Source organism: Leptonychotes weddellii, chromosome 10 (genome assembly GCF_054177405.1).
Source record: "Leptonychotes weddellii isolate Sample4059 chromosome 10, ASM5417740v2, whole genome shotgun sequence".
NCBI lineage: Eukaryota > Metazoa > Chordata > Mammalia > Carnivora > Phocidae > Leptonychotes > Leptonychotes weddellii.
In genome coordinates, this window is record NC_138378.1 from 63,760,472 (window position 1) to 63,779,818 (window position 19,347).

The following is a 19,347-nucleotide window of genomic DNA, read 5'->3' on the forward strand; positions in this document are numbered from 1 at the left end:
AAAACCACATGGTCATCTCAATAAATGCAGAAAAGGTATTTGACAAATCTAACATTCATCCCTGATAAAATTCTCACCAACTATGGAGGGCAATTTCATCAACCTCATAAAGGGCATCTATGAAAAATCTACAGTTAATATCATTCTTAATGATGAAAAATAAGGTCAAAAACAAGGCAATAGGGCGCCTGGGTGGCTCAGATGGTTAAGTGTCTGCCGTCAGCTCAGGTCATGATCCCAGCGTCCTGGGATCGAGTCCCGCATCGGGCTCCCTGCTCCTTGGGAGCCTGCTTCTCCCTCTGCCTCTCTCTCTGTCTCTCATGAATAAATAAATAAAATCTTTAAAAACAAAAACAAAACAAGGCAATAATATCTGCTCTCATCACTTCTATTCAACACTGTAATGGAAGATCTAGCCACTGCAATAAGGCTTGGAAAGGAAGAAGTGGAACCCTTTTTTAGCAGATGACATGATTAGCTATGTAGAAATTCTAGGAATACACAATAAAAGTATTAGAACTAATAAACAAGTTTAAAGAGGTCACAGAATACAAGATCAATATATAATAGTTAATTATATTTCTATATATTACCAACAAATAATTTTGGAAATCAAAATAAAAATTATAATAATATAAATATAAAATATTTAAAAATAAATCTGACAAAAGATGTACAAGACCTAAACACAGATTAAAAATCATTTAATTCTCTTTGCTCTGTGTCCCTTGTGAAACTATAAATGCTCTGTGGTAGAAACCTCTTCTGTCATCATTCTTTAGGCTTTGGCTACTTTTATATATACCAATTTAAATCTCAGACTTACAAAAGTTAACAGTTTAACACTCAAAATGTACAGTGTCATTACTCATGATGTATGTATACAGGGTAACATGACCTGATAGTCAGTTATCCAATTATAAATAATTATTGGAATGGCTTCTTGACTTTGAGTCCACTAAATAAAAGCTACAAGAATATACTCTGCATTACATCCACTAGAATAGAATACTGAAAATTGTGCATGCAAAAATATGAAATGGGCCATTTACACACAATTCACAGTCAAACAATCTCTATAAATATATATGTTCATATGCATTATGTATATGGCAACAAATTTTTCATGTTCAAATAAATGTAAAAGAACATTTTTTTTCAAACTGTTGAATTTAAAGGGTTTTTTGAGGAAAAATTAATGAAAAACAGGCTGTATATATTTGACATCAAAAATTTCCACTTGGAATGAAAATAATAAGAAAAATTATCTGTATCTGTAAGCTCCACTGAGTATATCCCTCCTTTATTTATACCTCTCTATTTATTTCTGAGCTTCTCATCCTTTAAAAATACAGTCAAGTTTTAAAATAAAAGGACTTTTTTTTATTCTATTCAACAATTAAGTATCATCTGTCTAATATTGGTGAATTTCTCAGTATAAGATCCATATACCTAGAAAAGTAATAAAAGTTGGCTGTTTTCCAATTTTGCTGGTAATTATACCTATTTAAGCATTCCTTAATTGCAAGCTTTGACTTTTATTAAAACTTGTAATCCATACTTTAAGCAGATCGAGTCAAGGGGAGAAGAAAAAAAAACCGTAGGGATATACTAATATCACTTTTAACTTCACCAATTTCAGAACACATCCAAAGGAAGAGTTCCTGGATATGTGTAAGATGTCTGAAAATTTTTAAGTAAAATACTAAATTTTTCAATGTTAAAAAAAAGACCTGAAAACTGAAAACTACAAAACACTGCTGAAAGAAATTTTTAAAGACCCAAATAAATGTAGAAATAGACCACGTTTATGGGTTCATTGGGCCAAATATCCAATATTGTTCAGTGTCTATTCTCCTAAAATTTATCTATAGATTTAATGCAATCCCCAGCAGAATTTTTTATAGAAATTTACAATCCGATTCTAAAATTTTAAACAGAAATATGAAAGATTCAAAATAGCCAAATTAAATTTGATAAAGAAAAACAGAGTTTAAAGTCTAACACTCTGATTTCAACACTTACTATAAAGCAACAATAATCAAGACAGTGTAGTATTAGCATCAAGATAAACAAATAGATCAGTGAAACAGATTAGACCTGAAAGTATAAGGACAACTGATTTTCAACAAAGGCAATTATGTGTAGAAAGTCCTTTTAGTAAATTATCATGAAACAATTGGATAGTTACCGGCAAAAAAAATGCCTTAACCCATACCTCACACCACATAGCAAAATTAACTCAAACTGAATCATAGACCTAACTGTAAACTTAAAACTATAAAATTCTTACCAAAAAATAATAATCATAATCATAGGAGTTAAAAATCTGCAGATTAGACACAGATTTCTTATGTATAACATTAAAGTCATGATCCATAAAAGAAAAAAAAATTCACAAATTGGACTTCAACAAAATTTAAAACTTCTCCTAGAAAGATACTTCAAAGAGTATGAATGAACAGACAGGCCACAGACTGGGAGAAAATATTTTTAAATCATATATCTGATAAAGGATTTGTGTTCATACCACAGAATACTACTCAACAATAAAAAAGAATGAACTATTGATAGATGCAACACATGGATGAACTGCAAAATAATGATACTGAGTGCAAGAAGTCAGTCAAAAAAGATTACTTACTATGTAATTCCATTTATGTAAAATTCTAGGAAATGCAAACTAATCTACAGTGACTGCAAGCAGACTAGCAGTTACCTCTGAGAGGAAGCTGTGGGAGAGATGGAGATGGGAGGGGTGAGGAGGAGTCAGAGAGAAGGATCACTGAGGGCAATGAAGGAACTTTTGGGTGATACAAATGTCAAAACTTACCAAATTGTGTAAATACATACACTGCGTTGCATGTGTGTCAACTTACAACAAAGCTTTTTTAAAAGGAAGTGGAGCAAATTTGACAAAACATTAACATTTACTAAATCTTGACAGTGAGTATATGGTTGTTGTACGTTTCTCCACACTTTTCTGTATACTTGAAATATTTCCTCATTTAATGTAGAAAACCTAATCAAATTCCTCAATGTGACAGCTAAAGAAACTGAGTAAACAGCAGAGATAGGGCTGGAGCCTAGATCTTTAGTCTCCTACTTCAGTACTCTTTCCATTCTATCAGGGGAAAAAAGTACAATTTGCATACATACATGAGGTTCAGAGAAAAATGCTTACCCTTAAATTTATTCACTGTCCCAATGTTTTGAAGAATTCTTCTAGGACTGTTTGCTGCAAAACAAGCTGCCTTTTCATATTCACCAAGTGACATTAAGTCATTGAACCTACAGCCATTCCATTTCATTATGCATTATAATAGTACACATAAAAAAGAAAAGAAAACTGATTAGAAATGTCTAAAACAGACTAAACACAGTAATATAGAAAAACTATATCTAGAGTCATTCACTAAGATGTTTTTTTACTCTTTCTGTAATATTCTGTCATTTTTTGTATCCTCAGAATAAAACTCTCACCTGACAGAAGACTTTGAACCTTACCCTGTACTTTATTCCTATAGTACTTACTGCAAGACATAGAAAATGGAAAGAACTTGAACTGAATTCACAATAAGCTCAGATTTTTTTCTCTCATATCGTCTGCAGATGAAAAGGGATATCAGGGGAAAGAAGAGCAATCTGCTTAGAGACTCAGCCTAGGGGAAATAGTAATCGAAACACCAAGAACGCGGAATTGGAGATCAAGAGGTGTCCTTGGTATTCAGAAGCCTATGTTACTCTGCCAGGCATCAGACTCCTGATTAATTATGAGAGTAACACAAGAAGAAAAAATAATAGTTCAGTTAACTTAGGCCTCTACGCCTCTTCCTAGGGCAAAATGTCTTCAAACCAGCCCTTACCCCACAATTAATAAAACTAGGGCAAACAGGATTTACAGTGTTGCAAATGAATTTGAAACCCTAGAGGGGAAAAACACCAAAATAATACTAATAAGCAAAATACATAAAACTTTTAATTTCAACAAGGGTTTTGCTCTCATATCTAACACTGATAAACGTGGGGATGCCTACAGTGTAAGGAAATAGCACAGGCTTTGGCGCTGCCCCCAAATGACCTTTGCCCCTCTTTGTACCATATCAGTAAGATAATCCACAATTAAAAATTGTTTAACATATGACTAGGAATATTACATATGCTCCTTACATATTGGACTCATAGCCTATAAATTAACCTCTTAAAGAATAGTCTGAGGTCTCTGTAAGCCTCTATTATACACTACATATAGTAACTTAAACATTAGGAAGAAATGATGAGAAAAAAATGACTGAATTAGTTAGGATAATCTGACTCAAGAAGGCCTTCTCAAAAACATTTCATAACATCAGGCTAATGGCTAGGAAATGCAAATATATGTATAAATAAAACTTAAATCAACACTGTGAGCCACCTATATCCTCTGAAAAATCTCCTAGACTACCCATCTAATATTTTTCACACAAAGAATCTATTTTTTTTTAATTCTAGCTTATTTTCCAATTTGTCTGCTAGAGTAAAATTGTAAAAATACAAAATCTAGAGACTGTAGCTCATCAAGATGCTAAATAAATGCTAAACATTTATAAATATTAAATATTTACTTAATATTTAAATAAAAAATAAATGTGGTAACATTTTAACAAGGAAAATCAAAGCTTTTAAAATATTTGCCTTTCAATGTAGCAAAGCAAAATTTCAGCTTCTTTTGCCTTGCCTGGATCGTCTTCAAGCAGTTCTTCAACAATGCCTTCGTCACCTATAATTACCGAAAGCACCACAGGATATTTAAGATTATCAATCAACAGAAAATAATAAATATATATATGTTTAATTAATCAGCAACTTAATGCTATGGTTTCTAACAGCACCAACCTCTTCCTAAACTGAGTGGCCTCCCTGTTCATGTCTCCCGTATTTTCAGGTACATTTTTAGGTATTCTCTCTTTGGCTTACCACATCTACTATTTACCAATTATCTGTTAGCTGTTGAAGGAAGAAGCTCATTGGGTAATAGAGACATAACAAAAGTAAGTACATTTTTTATTTCTTTAAGCTCAGCCTAGGAAAATTCTCACTCTTTAGCTTTCTGGGGGGAAAACGATGTTTTCCATTATTTGTGTTCATTAAAAAATATAGATAAATTACCAGGTAAACTTTTAGTTTTCTGAATTTGCTCCACAAAGTCTTCAAATGAGCTGCTCATATCAGATTTTACCCATGAAGTAAGTGCATTTGAAATAATCTGCAGTCTTTGATGACTACAAAGAAAAAAAAATCAGTATACTGAACCTGAAATCAAATAGTGGAGTAACAGAATAAACACAAATAAAAGCTTCAAACTTAAAAAGTATATAATCAACTTTCATACCGAAACTGTAATTCTTTGTTCAGATTTTCAGCTAAATCTCTCCGTTTTAATGTTACAATCATTTCCTCATCTAACTCTGCCTTCCTCTGAACTGGTACATATTTTTTCAACATAGCCTGTTTAATTTCAGCATATTTATCTTCAAGATGTTTCAGGTATTTAGTGAGAGCAACTAAATTGACAGATTCTTGGAGAGTCATGCCTACAGAGAAAAGGGAACAAGTCAAAAGAGAAACCATGTTGGGGACTCTTGTGCTCAAATGGCAAGTCTTAGCAAAATAGATCATAGTTTGCTATGTTAAGAAATAATTAAGAAATGGTAGCATGAACTTATAACTTACTGAACATAAAAAGAATTGGCACACAATTTTAAATGTGTAGCAGTTTTAAACATATCATCAATGAAGGCTGATTGTCCAAAACTTAGCATCTTAAAAAGTTTTTTTAAGCTTTTTGTTTTTCATATTTGAGAGAGAGACGGGGCGGGGTGCACAAGCTGGGGAAGGGAAGGGGGAGACAGAATCTTAATCTTAAGAATCAATCTTAAGATTGATTATATACTTTTTAAGTTTGAAGCTGAGCATGGAGCCCAAGTGGGGCCTTGATCTCACGATCCTAAGATCAGGACCTGAGATGAAATCAAGAGTCGAAGGCTACCTAGGTGGCTCAGTAGGTTAAACACCTGCTTTCGGCTCAGGTCATGATTTGATCCCAGGGTCCTGGGATCGAGCCCCATATTGGGCTCCCTGCTGTGCAGGGAGCCTGCTTCTCCCTCTCCTTCTGCTGCCCCCACCCCCACTTGTGTTCTCTCTGTCAAATAAATCAATAAGTAAGTAAGTAAGTAAAATCTTGAAATCAAGAGTCGGATGCTTAACTGACAGCCACCCAGGCTCCCCTGCATCTTAAAAAAGTTTTAATGACCTCACTGTCACACCTTGCAAACCTTTAAATATCACTGTTACTCAATACCACTAAGAGCTTCTGCCTAACAATTCAGGATTTTTGTCCCAAGATTTCTAACCAAAGATTCCATTAATCTGCTACAACAAACTCCAGGGTAATCTGTTTATTCTCTCCAGTGCAAAGTTTATAAAACCTGCCAAGCCCTCAGTCCTCTCTCCCTCCTTGCCCCTGTATTCATTATTCATAACAACCCATTCACACCCACTTGAAATGATTCCCTTATTCAGGCCAATTGTTGGCTTTAAAGGCATGCATCAAAATTCTCTCCCAGAAACCCGCCTGGATTAATCCTACTCAATTTTTAATCATTCTCTTACCCTGAATCCTCTCAGCATTTAACCAATTTGACTTATTCTCTACTTATTCATATGTACCTTATTTGTAGTTGTATTATCATAATTTTATATTTGAAAACGAATCTAGTCCCTGCTTCCACCAAATGCAGGATGATCGTCCAACCTGAGGTGAAATCCTCTGGTATGCAGCAGTTTGTTACTTTCAAGACGTAATTTCTTCTATTGACTGACTTTCTAAAATTTCCACCTATTGATTCTACCTCTGGATAAAAACTGGTTGAAATCCTTAAAAGTTTTGAATACAGTTGGCTATTTTCAAAGTCTCCCTTTTCTCCAAGATGAATATTTGCAGTTCTTCTATCCATGCATCATACAAACCTCTCAACATCCTCACGAATTCTAGGATATACTCCAATTTCTTAAAATATGGCTTAGCTGAAGATAAAGAACCAGTGAATGCTGACATCAATGTGAATCAACAATATTCACTAGAACTTAATACATTATAGTTTTTTCATATATTATATCAGGGATTCTCAAACTTTAGAACTACCTGAAGGCCTTGCTAAAACACTGTTGAGCTCCACCCCACCCCCACCCCAACTCCCATCCCTGGAGTTTGACACAATAAGTCTGCAGTGGGGCCAGAATTTGCATTTCTAACAGGTTTGCAGGTAACGTGACACTGATGCAAGAACCAAATTTTAATAGTCACTCCCTTATACTTTATATAATCCAGCCAGTCTGGAACTCTCTCAGTCTTTCAGGGTTGTTGAAGTTGTCTCATTCCCTTGTATCAACCTGGAGCCCGAGCTAAAGTTGTTTGTGAAGTCTGGTTAAAGTCCTCGTACACTTGCACACATACATATTGCAGCATATATATACTAATTTGTATGATTGGTAATAACTGAAAACAGTTGGAATTTCAAACATTTTAAACAAAATACAGTACCTGGAATAGGTTTTGAAGGATCTTTGGAGAAAGTATGGTATCTTACTTCTTTTGCATCATATTCTGCCCTAAGTTGTTTCATTTTGTCTATTAGCAATTGAATCTTTGAGGAATTATTTTCAATAACCTTCTTTCTGAAAAACAGAAAGGCTTTCTTATATTTCTTTCAACTAGTTAATTATTTAATCATAAGATTTAAAGTAAAACAGGTTAAATCATTACTTTATTTTGGCTAATTATCATTTTGAACCATTATGGACTTAGGTGTTAAGTTTACAAAACAATGCCCGTAAAAAGTTAACTAACCTCAAAAGCGAGGAACAGTTTTCTTTCAGAGCATCATTAAAATCTTACACTACGATTCACAACCTTACTGGAAATTTGTACGTGTTAAACATAATAATCTGGCCACAAAGTATTATGTCTATTCCCTATAGTTGAAAATTACCTTTGCAAATAAAATTATTTTTGTAGTTATATCAGCTTCCTGTGGCTGCTATAACAAATTGCCAAAAACGTATTGGTAGCTTAAAACAACAGAAATTTATTCTCCTATAGTTCCAGAGATCAGAAATCCACAATCAGTATCACTGGGCCAAAATCAAAGGGCTATGCTTCCTCTTAGAAGCTCTTGGGAAGGGCGCCTGGGTGGCTCAGATGGTTAAGCGTCTGCCTTCGGCCGGGGTCATGATCCCAGGGTCCTGGGATCGAGTCCCGCATCGGGCTCCCTGCTCCTCAGGAGCCTGCTTCTCCCTCTGCTTCTCTCTCTCTCTCTCTCTTTGTCTCTCAAGAATAAATAAATAACATCTTAAAAAAAAAAAAGAAGCTCTTGGGAAGAATCTATTCCTTGCCTCTTCCAGCTTCTGGGGGCTGCAGGCCTTCTGGGGCTACATCACTTCAATCTCTGCCTCCATGACCACATTGCCTTCCCCCGCTTCTGCCTGTCAACTCTCCTTCTAGCTCTTTAAAAGAACACTTGTGATTGTATTTAAGGCCCACCTAGATAATCTAGGATAATCTCCCTATTTGAAGATCCTTAACGTAGTAGCATCTGTAAAGACCCTTCTTCCAAATAAAGTAACAATCCCAGGTTCCCAGGATTAGGACCTAATATCTTTGAGGCCATTATTCAGCTTCCAATAGTAATTTTAATCCTAGAGCTGCAAGAAGGATAGCACCTCTTTGAGATAAAACTGTCTTATTCCAGAAATGGGGATCTTAAAGACCGAGAGGTAGATATAAATTTCTTTTAAGCATTATTTGAAGTTCACTGCCTAGTTTATCACTGATATGTTGGCCCTGGGAGGAAAATAACAGATTAAAATAAATTAGATATATAAATGTCAGTTTCTAGCAAATTAAAAACAAGTTTGTCAGTAGAGAATGGCTACCCACATCTGATTACTATACAGATTTCCTGGTACCTACAGATGGCTGAGTAAGAGCCTGCAGTATTTATGAAAGAGGGACTGTGGAAATAAAATACCCTTTGGCTTTCATCCAAAAAACTTATGCTTGTGGAAGAAGAGCATGTTAAAAGTAAACAGACTTTTGGTGTGCCTGCATGGCTCAGTTGGTTAAGTGCCCGATTCTTGATTTTGGCTCAGGTCATATCTCAGGGTCAAGGGATGGAGCCCATATCAGGCTCCGCAGTCAGCATGGGAGTCTGTTTGAGATTCATTCTCTCCCTCTCCCCTTGCTCACATTCTCTCTAAATAAATAAATAAATAAAATCTTAAAAAAAAAAAAAAGTAAATGGACTCCCAAAAGAATTGAAAGCAGGGACTCAGATACTTATACATGAATGTTCATAGTGGCATTATTCACAACACCCAGAGGTAGAAACAACCCAAGTATCCATCAACAGATAATTAGATAAAAATGTGGTGTATTCATAAAATGGAATATTATTCAACCACAAAAAGGAAAGAAATTCTGATATATGCTACAACACCGAATGGAGGGTATTGAATTGTTGCTTCTTTCTATAACTACTTTTAGGATCTCCTTATCTTTGACAATTTCACTATGATAAATCTAGTTGAGAATCTCTTAATATTTACAATGCTTGGGATTTGGGGGGCTAAGAACCACTGTTTATAGTTACATTAACTAGGTAATATAACCAAGTAACAATTATCACCTTTTGGGCTACTTACTAATATACTTACTTTGTTTCAAGTTGGATTGTTCTTTTCCTGTGATACACCAATGCTGTGGGCTCTGCTGCCAAAGCTTTAAGTTTTCCATGAAGACAAAATGCAGTTCTTTGGCCTTCCTTCATTGTCTCAATAAAGGCATCATATTCTTTTTTGATCGAAGTAAGAATGGATTTGTATGCAGTGACATACTCTATTACCTGAAACATGATTTTTCTGCCTATGGTACTGAATTTTTTTTCTAGAAGACTATGGAACAAAAACCTTGCAAACAGCATTGTAGATTATTTCTTAAATGAAACATGATGAGCAGTTAGAAGTCTTAAATTTTAATACCCAGGGTATTAAAGACAACTAATATTTACTGAATATGCACTTTGTGAATCATTACAATACTATGAACTTAAATATTTTTGCTCTACTTAGTATGAACACGTACATGATATGATGTCAGTTAAAACCAATACCAGGTTTAATTATCTCAATTATAGATCTTTGAAATATAATTGCCTATCATCCCTTACTGTCTCCAAATTTAGTCTCTGGCTTCATTCAGACCTTAAAATCCTGGATTCCTCTCACCTCTCTCTTTTTCTAACCTATCAGCTCCTACTGGCTAATCAATATTCTCAATTCCCCAATTGCATTTCTATTGCTAAGATGTCAAGCGCAACTATAGAAAACCTGCTACATATTCATGGTTTCCAATGGTGTGTGTAAGTACAGAATATCTCTAGAAGGATAATAAAAGGAAATGGAAACAGTGGGTGCCTGCAGAGAAGCAAAGAGGAAGCAGGGTCTGAGGTGAAAAGGACCTGACTTTCCATTGTATATTCTTCTTTATTGGCTTTCTTTTCTTTTTTTCTTTTTCTTTCCTTCCTTCCTTCCTTCCTTCTTTCCTTCCTCCCTTCCTTCCTTCTTGCCTATCTTGTGTATGCATTACCCATGCAAAAATAACTAACAAGCATTTTAAGTAAATTAAAAAACAAAAAATTATAAATATTTATGGTTTCCAAATTCTACACATGAGGCTTTTAGAAGGGATCAATATGTATAGGGAATAGATATGATCAATCCATAATTTTCTCCGAAAGCTATAATTATGCTGTCTATCCCAGCTACATCTCTAGTCTCTGGTATCCCCCATTGGTTTTCTGTTAGCTAAACAGTATCTAGAAAAAATTATCTGGTCTGGAAGAGATCTGGTCTATCAAGAAAGAGCACAAGCAGATTACAGATCAGTGGTAAATACCAGTAGAGGATATGTGAGTGGGAGATCCTGGTTGTCTTTTTGACATGACCATATTACCCATCTACCCAAACCAGGAGGACAGCCACCCAGGAACCTTTAATGAAACAGAGGCCACTCGTCTGCAGTCTTCCAAATCAAATACCCCACTGTTCCTGGCCATCCTCCACTTCACATGCCTCTGGGATATGCCACAACAATCCAATATAGTTTGGAAACGTAATGGAGAGAAAACGGACTTGGAGTGATGCCACAATCAGCTCCCATACCTGCTTGCTAGAAGACACAGATTTCAGAAGAACACGAATGGGAACTGTTGAGAACGCACAGGAGATGCGTAGAAGTAAAGGAAGCACAGTGGCATGCTACAGGCAGAATCCAGTTTTGCTTGACTCACAAAAATATTTTAAAATGTAGGAAATTTCACCAAAAACTGTATTTCCATTTCTCTTGAAAACTCTGAAAAATCTACCAACATGAACCCCCATTCCTTAATGGCAGTAATCAGCTGGAGCTTTAGACTGAACTGGTTCTTTATTTTGCCACAGTCCTCGTGATCCCTTATTCTCTTATAGCCAACCCACTAAACTCTTTCATACGGTCTTCCTGGCTCTACATCATTCAAGTCTGAGGGTCAGGTTTGCATTAAACTCAAGAGACTTCGTAAGTACAGGGATCTGGGGGAGAAGAGGAAGGGTAGTCATTCCACCTCAGCTCCTATATATGGACAGAGGCTATTTGTACATGCTACCAGAAGCACAAAAATCAGCCATTTCCAGAGGACAGTTGCCTCCATAATTCACCTATTTCTGTAGAAGCTCACTCTTCCTAGCTTTGGTCTGCCTTGCTTACTAAGTCTTTGGCTCTTTCTATAACCTACCCTCAATTCTTGTTACAGGAGTTTCAGGTCCTCTTTGCTTTGATTCAGGCACAGTTCACTAGGTAAAATCCTCTATGTGTGTTTGTAAGCAGAATTTGGTATTTGCTCTGATTCCAGGTATTCAGAGATGCAAGTTAATACTTTCATCTTTGCCTAATTAGATCCTTCCAAGGAAAGAAGGAAGATTAGAGAAAGCAGTCATTAATAGTTTATTAACAAGCAAATATGCTAGAATAACATGAAAATGGAAAGATCAGGGATGCCTGGGCAGCTCAGTGGGTTAAGAATCTGCCTTCAGCTCAGGTCATGATCCCAGATTCTGGGATCGAGTCCCACATTGGGCTCCTTGCTCAGCGGGGAGCCTGCTTCTCCCTCTGCCTGACGCTCCCCCTGCTTGTTCTCTCCCTCTCTCTCTCTCCCACGCTTTCTCTCTGGCAAATAAATAAATAAAATCTTAAAAAAAAAAAAAAAAGAAAGCAAGAAAATGGAAAGACCAATCATCTTTAGAAACTAGAAGAAAAGTTTCTCTAAGTGCCAAATAATTTCTATTTCAGACACTGTCTCAGTCCTAAAGAATAGAATTCTTTACAAGGCACAAATGTACAACGGACAGAAAGTGCACATGGAAATCTTGGGAGGTAGGGAGAAAAGGACTATAGATGTAAATATTATCTTTTATTTATTCCCATGTCTTTTCTTTAAGAATTAAATTAACCAACACCACCTCCGAAATGACTTTACTAGAACTATACTAATTTAAAGCAGACAACTCTTCATGTAAGAAAACTTCCAACAAGTGTCAGCATTTGGACATGCAAAGATAAGCATGTCACTGTTATGATAACTTTCCTTTGCTGGTTTCAGGTAAGTAGAGTCTTAGCATAATTCTTGATATTGATGAAACCATTCAAAACACTGCCTTTAAACATTCATCCAATACATTCCTTAATGACTCAAAAGCAAAATCACTGATCATAATGACATATAAAATGAAGCTAACCTGCCAATGTACCAATTCTAAAAGATGGTGTTTCTAGATGACTTAAAAGAAAAGACTGTTTCTTTATTTTATACTCTTATGAATACTCATCAATTTTCTTAATTCCACTTGTAGGTATAGATCACTACTTTGTGCTCATTTTTCCTTAGAGTGATGCACTGTGTTTTTAATTAGAGGAGAAATAAGACTCATAGTGTACACTGTTTAAAAATTAAACAAAAGACTGAGTTCCTATTTTGCCTGTGGCTGTTTTACTCAGAAACCAATAGTCTACAGAATTCTTAAGATAAATAATTATTTCTTCTGGGTAAGGAGGAAAGGATGCTGATTTCACTTATTAAACTGCCAGGGCATCTTCCAAGGGGGTTAAAAAAAGTAAGGATTAAAAAAAAAAAAAATAGAACCAAAGGGGAAACTGCAATTGTTTGTAAGGAAAAACAAGTGTTTCTAAAACCTTAAAAAGCAAAATCAAATGTTATATAAAGCCATTAACATTTTTTCTTTTTTTTTTTTAAGATTTTATTTATTTGACAGAGAGAGAGACACAGCGAGAGAGGGAACCTAAGCAGGGGGAGTGGGAGAGGGAGAAGCAGGCTTCCGGCAGAGCAGGGAGCCCACTGCGGGGCTCGATCCCAGGACCCTGGGATCATGACCTGAGCCGAAGGCAGACGCTTAATGACTGAGCCACCCAGGCGCCCCAGTCATAACATTTTCTAAACTCATCTATTTCCAGTGTTCAGTCCAGTCAAACCTCTTGTTTACTGGACCTATGGAGACCTCTAACTCACCAAGTGTTCCAACTTAATACGCTAGATCAAATCTCAGCCAACACTTTAATGGTATCACAAACAAACCCAAAACAACAACTACCAGGTTCCTGCTTGGCAGCCTAATTCCTAACAAATCAGGTATTTTTAGATAAAAGGCCAAAATGATGTTAGAAGGCACAACTAAGTTGTTGCTCAAAAACTGACAGCCTGCACTCAAGCTAAAACAATTGAAACATTCGTTAACTATCTAGTGATAGAAATCCAGCACTGTATTTTCCCCATTCATCCCTTCCCAATACACTGGATGAACTTCTCAAAATTGACAAATGAATTCCACTCAAACAAGCAGTGATGTTACTAAGGCAGGAAGATTAGTTGTCAAGATAGACCATTTCTACCCCATGAAAACTCCCTCATCTTAAGAGCGTTTTGATACCTTATCAAAAACGTTTCGGTATATGATGTAATATTCATCAGCAGGTCCTTCCTCAGTACAGCCCACTCTTTCAGTTTCTGTGATTATGTATCTTTGCATACTTTCCAAAAATTCCTTGTCACTTCTACTAATGATAGGAGGGAGAACTGCATGTTTATTTATTTCTTGGATGGACATATGTCACAATCTGCACACTTCTTCACCAGAGAAGAGTTAAGTCTTGACTTGCTTTTGCAACAAAACCAAAACTTTGGTAAGCCTGAAAAAAAAAAAGACCATCAATCAACTGACCTGAAGCTTAAGATAAATTAAGACATTTCTAATACATTTATAATAAATTAAAACTGGTCTAAAATGTGTATTTGTCATGGGAAAAAAATTTCCCATGAATCTCAGAGATAAATATTTCAACCTATGAATTAAAAGGTCTAACCTACTGTCAAGTGCTATACCTCTGGGATAGAAATACCAAACACCAGTCAATAAAGAGCACTTTTCTTAGTAACCAAGCCTATGTGTCATGTGATTGAATGGTTTCTTATGTTTAATTCATTACTTTCTAACAGAATTTACCAAGTTTGGAAGCCTCCTCATGATACAAACAAGGTCAGATACTTCTCTACCCATGTGCTTACTTGGCCCAGGCATAGTCAAGAGAGCTACAAACAACTCATGAATTTATTTTATGATAAACTTTATTATAATTCTTATCATTAAAATAAACATACTAACTAAAAAGTAAGAAGTCAGAACTTCTGCTAAAACCCATCCATCAGTGATATCAAAGATAACAGCCCTTTTCTAGCACAGTTTCAAGCAGCTACATTCCATTGCTCTTTAAGAATCATTATCCAATTAGAGTTAGATACAGAAATTGATTCCTGAAAACTATTCACATAAACATCAAACAGAACCCATGGCTTGCTGAAAAATGTCTGGCAAGGCAAAACATTTGAACTCTTCCTAACTTCTCCCCCACCCATGTATATTCAGGTATAAAATTTGGAAAATATAAACCAAAGAAAATTAATGAAAAACTAAAAATCATCCACAATCCTCCATTCAAACATAATGATTATTTAATATTTTGGTATATTTCCTTCCAGTTTTATAATTATAAAAATTAGGATCACGCTCTATATTCAGCTTTGTATCTTCATGTTTTCCACTTAATATTAAAAGCACTTTTCCCTATGGTAAGCACTGTGAATTGTCTAAGACTGATGAATCACAGACCTGTACCTCTGAAACAAATAATACATTATATGTTTAAAAAAGAAGATAGCAGTAAGGGAAAAATGAAGGGGGGGAAATCGGAGGGGGAGATGAACCATGAGAGACTATGGATGCTGAGAAACAAACTGAGGGTTCTAGAGGGGAGTGGGGGGAGGATGGGTTCACCTGGTGATGGGTATTAAAGAGGGCATGTTCTGCATGGAGCACTGGGTGTTATACGCAAACAATGAATCATGGAACACTACATCAAAAATAAATGATAGTAATGTATGGTGACTAACATAATAAAATAAAATTAATTTATTAAAAAAAAAAGCACTTTTCTATGTTGTTGAATAGTTTTCAAAAACATGACTTCTAGGGATGCCTGAGTGGCTCAGTTAGTTAAGTGTCTGCCTTCCACTCAGGTCATGACCCCAGGGTCCTGGGATAAGAGTCCCATGTCAGGCTCCCTGCTCCGAGGGGAGCCTGTTTCTCCCTCTGTCTGCTGCTCCCCCTGCTTGTGCTCTCTCTCTGACAAACAAATAAATAAAATTCTTAAAAAAAAAAAAAAGACTTCTAATGATTGTGTAGTATTTCATGGTATGATACACCATACTTTTTTTTTTTTTTTTTGAGAGAGAGAGGCGGGGCTCACGCACAAGCAGGGGGTTGGGTGGTGGAGGGGAGAGAGGGGCAGAGGGAGGAGAAGCAGACTCCCCGCTGAGCAGGGAGCAAGCAGGGAGCCTGATGCGAGGACCCTGAGATCATGACCTGGCAGAAGGCAGGCAGTTGCTTAACTGACTGAGCCACCCAGGAGCCCATACTTTATCACTCCCCCACTGTTGGACATTTACACTATAATAAATAATGCTGCAATGAATAAATGTCTAAATCAATTTTACCATGTTTTAGCAATATAATTAATATCTGGTTATTTAAAATGACATATATGGCCTATAAATCCTGCCCACAGGTCATAGGCAGGAGAGAGACACCAAAATAATTATCAAAGTTTAAAAAGACCTAATTTACTTTATGTTGATGAACTGGATAATGAAAAACCAATTTACAAATGAACATAAGTAGTTCCAATAAGGTAAAAACCCATAAATGGATCAACAGTTTTCCCAAGTGAGAAATCAATTTCCTTATTCATTCATTCAACTAATATTTATTGTTTACTAAATGCCAGCATTATTTTATAGCTAGAGATTCAGTAATAAATAAGATAAAGTTCTTGGTTCCTTGGAGTTTATAATCTAGCAGGAGAAACAGACTATAAATAATGTATTTTCAGATAGTAAAAGATAATGGTCAAAGGAGGAAGGAATGGGTGTGACCACTGGAGACTTAGCGGTTACATCTGAATGCCAGTGGCCTCCTATTAACCTTAGGATAATATCCAAGTTCCTTTACTTAGCCTATGAATGCCCTAGAGGAACCAGGTAGTCCCTTTCTCTCTGTCCAAATCTAGCCTTTTCATGCCCCTGCCCTTCTCATAACTCCCATCCCCACTCCCATGAATTTGCTGAGAGTCCTGCATAATTCTCTCCCATCTCTGTATTCCCTCCCTCCATCCTCAGCACTCCCTGCCCCCACCAAGATAACACTCATACCACCACTCTCAATCACTTGGCTTCTACTCATTTTTCAGATTTCAGCTTATACTGCTCCAGGAAAGCTGCCCTGAATTCCCTTAAACTTGGTCAACTTCTACATTCTCCCATGGTACTGTGCACTTCCTCTATCATGGTATTATCACTCAGCCACTCTATAATAGTGACTTTCTGTTTACATTCTCTATCTATCTCAATAGGCAGGAACCAATATGTTCTCACTCCCCATTATCCTTCCCTACCTATACACATTCCAGTGCATAGTACAATTTCTAGCAGAATATGTACTTTAAAAAAACGCTTAATAATCAATAATCACTGAGCAATAATGTGGTTTGCTCATAAGACATGACTTGTGGGTGCCTCAAACCAGAACACAGCTAAAGTGACCGTTTCTCAGCATCTACAAAATGCCCGAGTCACATAAACCAACTCAGATGACCTTTCACTCCCTCATTCATATTAGACACAAAGGGATACAGAGAAAATGAGTCACAAAGATTCCAAGTCTATTGGGCTAGTTAAATAAGCCATTGCTACAGAGCAGAGAAGGCAGTGTGACAAGGGGGGCACAATGGGCTCCAAAAGCCCAGAGGGGCACCTCACTAGTTTGTGGGAAAGGGCAGGGAAACATCTAATGGAACAACACCTAGGGCAGTACTTACGTTGTGCTGCACTTATTTATTCAATAAATTGGGGGAGGCACTCACCTACTGTGTCTGCCACTATTCTAGACACTAGAGATACAGCATCAAACAAAACAAAGTCCCGAACCTCTCAGAGGTTACATTCAAACAGGAAGGCAGACAACACCCACAAATACAGATGACACATGGGGCTAAGTTGTATAAACAAATAAAACAAGGAATGGGGACTAGAAAGAAGGTGGGAGGGTGCTATTTTATGCAAGGCATTAAGTTGGGAAAGAGGAAAGCCCTCATGATAAGGTGACATTTTATTTATTTACTTTTAAATCTTTAAACTTTTTTTTTTTTTTAAGATTTTCTTTATTTGTCAGAGAGACAGAGACAGAGAGAGCCCAAGCAGGGCTAGCAGCAGGCAGAGGGAGAAGCAGGCTCCCTACCGAGCAAAGGAGCCTGACGCTGGACTCGATCCCGGGACTCCAGGATCATGACCTGACCTGAAGGCAAATGCTTAACCGACTGAGCCACCCAGGCATCCCAACAAGGTGACATTTTAAAAAGGAGTTTAAAGATTCCTGGGAGGAGTGATGGATGCAGACAGAGTAGCAAGTGCAAAAGCCTCAAAGCAGGAGGGCACGTCTGACAAACAGCAGGAAGGCCAGTGGGGCTAGAAGAGAAAGGGACAAGGGATTGATAAGGTCAGAGAGGTAGCTGCCAGATCATGCAGGATATGAGGCCTTGAAGGCAGGACCACGACCAGCTCCCCCATGGGGCATCTTTGTACAGGTTAGAAAAAGGTGTCCCTTTCACTAGGCAGACTTGGCAAGAGGAACAATGGGTTGGAACACGGCCATGTCGTTCCAGCGCTGGAGCAACAGCCTCACTTACAGGAATTTATGCTTCACTCTTGGTGACATGGGAAGTCATTGGAGGGCTATGGGCAGAAGAGTGACAGCTGACATACATCTTCAAAGAACCTTTCTTGCTGCTCTGTGAAGACAAGGGTCAAAGCTGGAAGAACTGTTAGGAGTTTACTGCAATAATCTGGGCAAAAGATAATGGTGGCTTGAATCAGGGTGGTTACAGTAGAGGTGGTGAGAAGTGTTCTGCATAGAGAATAAAGCCAAGAAGAATTTGCTGTGCATAAGAAAGTACGTGGATATGAGAGAGCAGTCAAGGATGACCATAAAGTTTTTGGTCTTAGCAATGAGAAGATGGGAATTGCCATTTACAGAGATGGGAAGAGCAATTTCGTGAGATCAGGACTTCGGGCTTACCTATGAGACATGTTGCCTATGAGAGGTAGTCAGCTGGATATGTGAGGGTGGAGTTCTAGCGAGTGGTCTGAGTGAGAGATAAGTTTATACGTCATGCGCATATAAATGGTATTTAAAAGTTGAGATAGATGGGGCACCTGGGTGGCTCAGTTGATTAAGTGTCCAACTCTTGATCTCAGCTCAGGTCTTGATCTCAGGGTCATGAGTTCAGGCCCCACATTGGGCTCCACACTGGGCATGGAGCCTACTTAAAATAAAATTTAAAAATAAATAAAATAGGGGCGCCTGGGTGGCTCAGTCAGTTAAGCATCTGACTCTTTTTTTTTTTTTAAAGATTTATTTATTTATTTGAGAGAGAGAATGAGAGAGAGGGAGAGTACATGAGAGGGGGTAGGGTTAGAGGGAGAAGCAGGCTCCTCGCTGAGCAGGGAGCCCAATGCGGGACTCGATCCAGGGACTCCAGGATCATGACCTGAGCTGAAGGCAGTCGCTCAACCAACTGAGCCACCCAGGCGC

At 37.1% G+C, this 19,347-nt stretch overlaps 1 protein-coding gene across 4 annotated transcripts in view; it reads right to left on the reverse strand.

The window, feature by feature from the left end:
• The window catches only part of CLHC1 (clathrin heavy chain linker domain containing 1), a 33,390-nt gene extending 18,986 nt beyond the window's left edge, over positions 1-14,404 (reverse strand). The window contains exons 1-7 of one of the 4 annotated variants that reach the window (XM_081833553.1): positions 14,077-14,404; positions 9,754-9,941; positions 7,583-7,716; positions 5,372-5,573; positions 5,149-5,261; positions 4,675-4,759; positions 3,185-3,291 (exon numbers count right to left, since the gene is read on the reverse strand). In XM_081833553.1, coding sequence (XP_081689679.1) covers positions 3,185-3,291; positions 4,675-4,759; positions 5,149-5,261; positions 5,372-5,573; positions 7,583-7,716; positions 9,754-9,941; positions 14,077-14,253 — 1,006 coding nt within the window. In that variant the 5' untranslated portion in view covers positions 14,254-14,404. Of the gene's footprint in view, positions 1-3,184; positions 3,292-4,674; positions 4,760-5,148; positions 5,262-5,371; positions 5,574-7,582; positions 7,717-9,753; positions 13,460-14,076 lie in introns of those variants that run through there. The other 3 variants (XM_081833552.1, XM_081833554.1, XM_031031007.2) reach the window with 3 other exon arrangements.
• Positions 14,405-19,347: the final 4,943 nt, after the last annotated feature.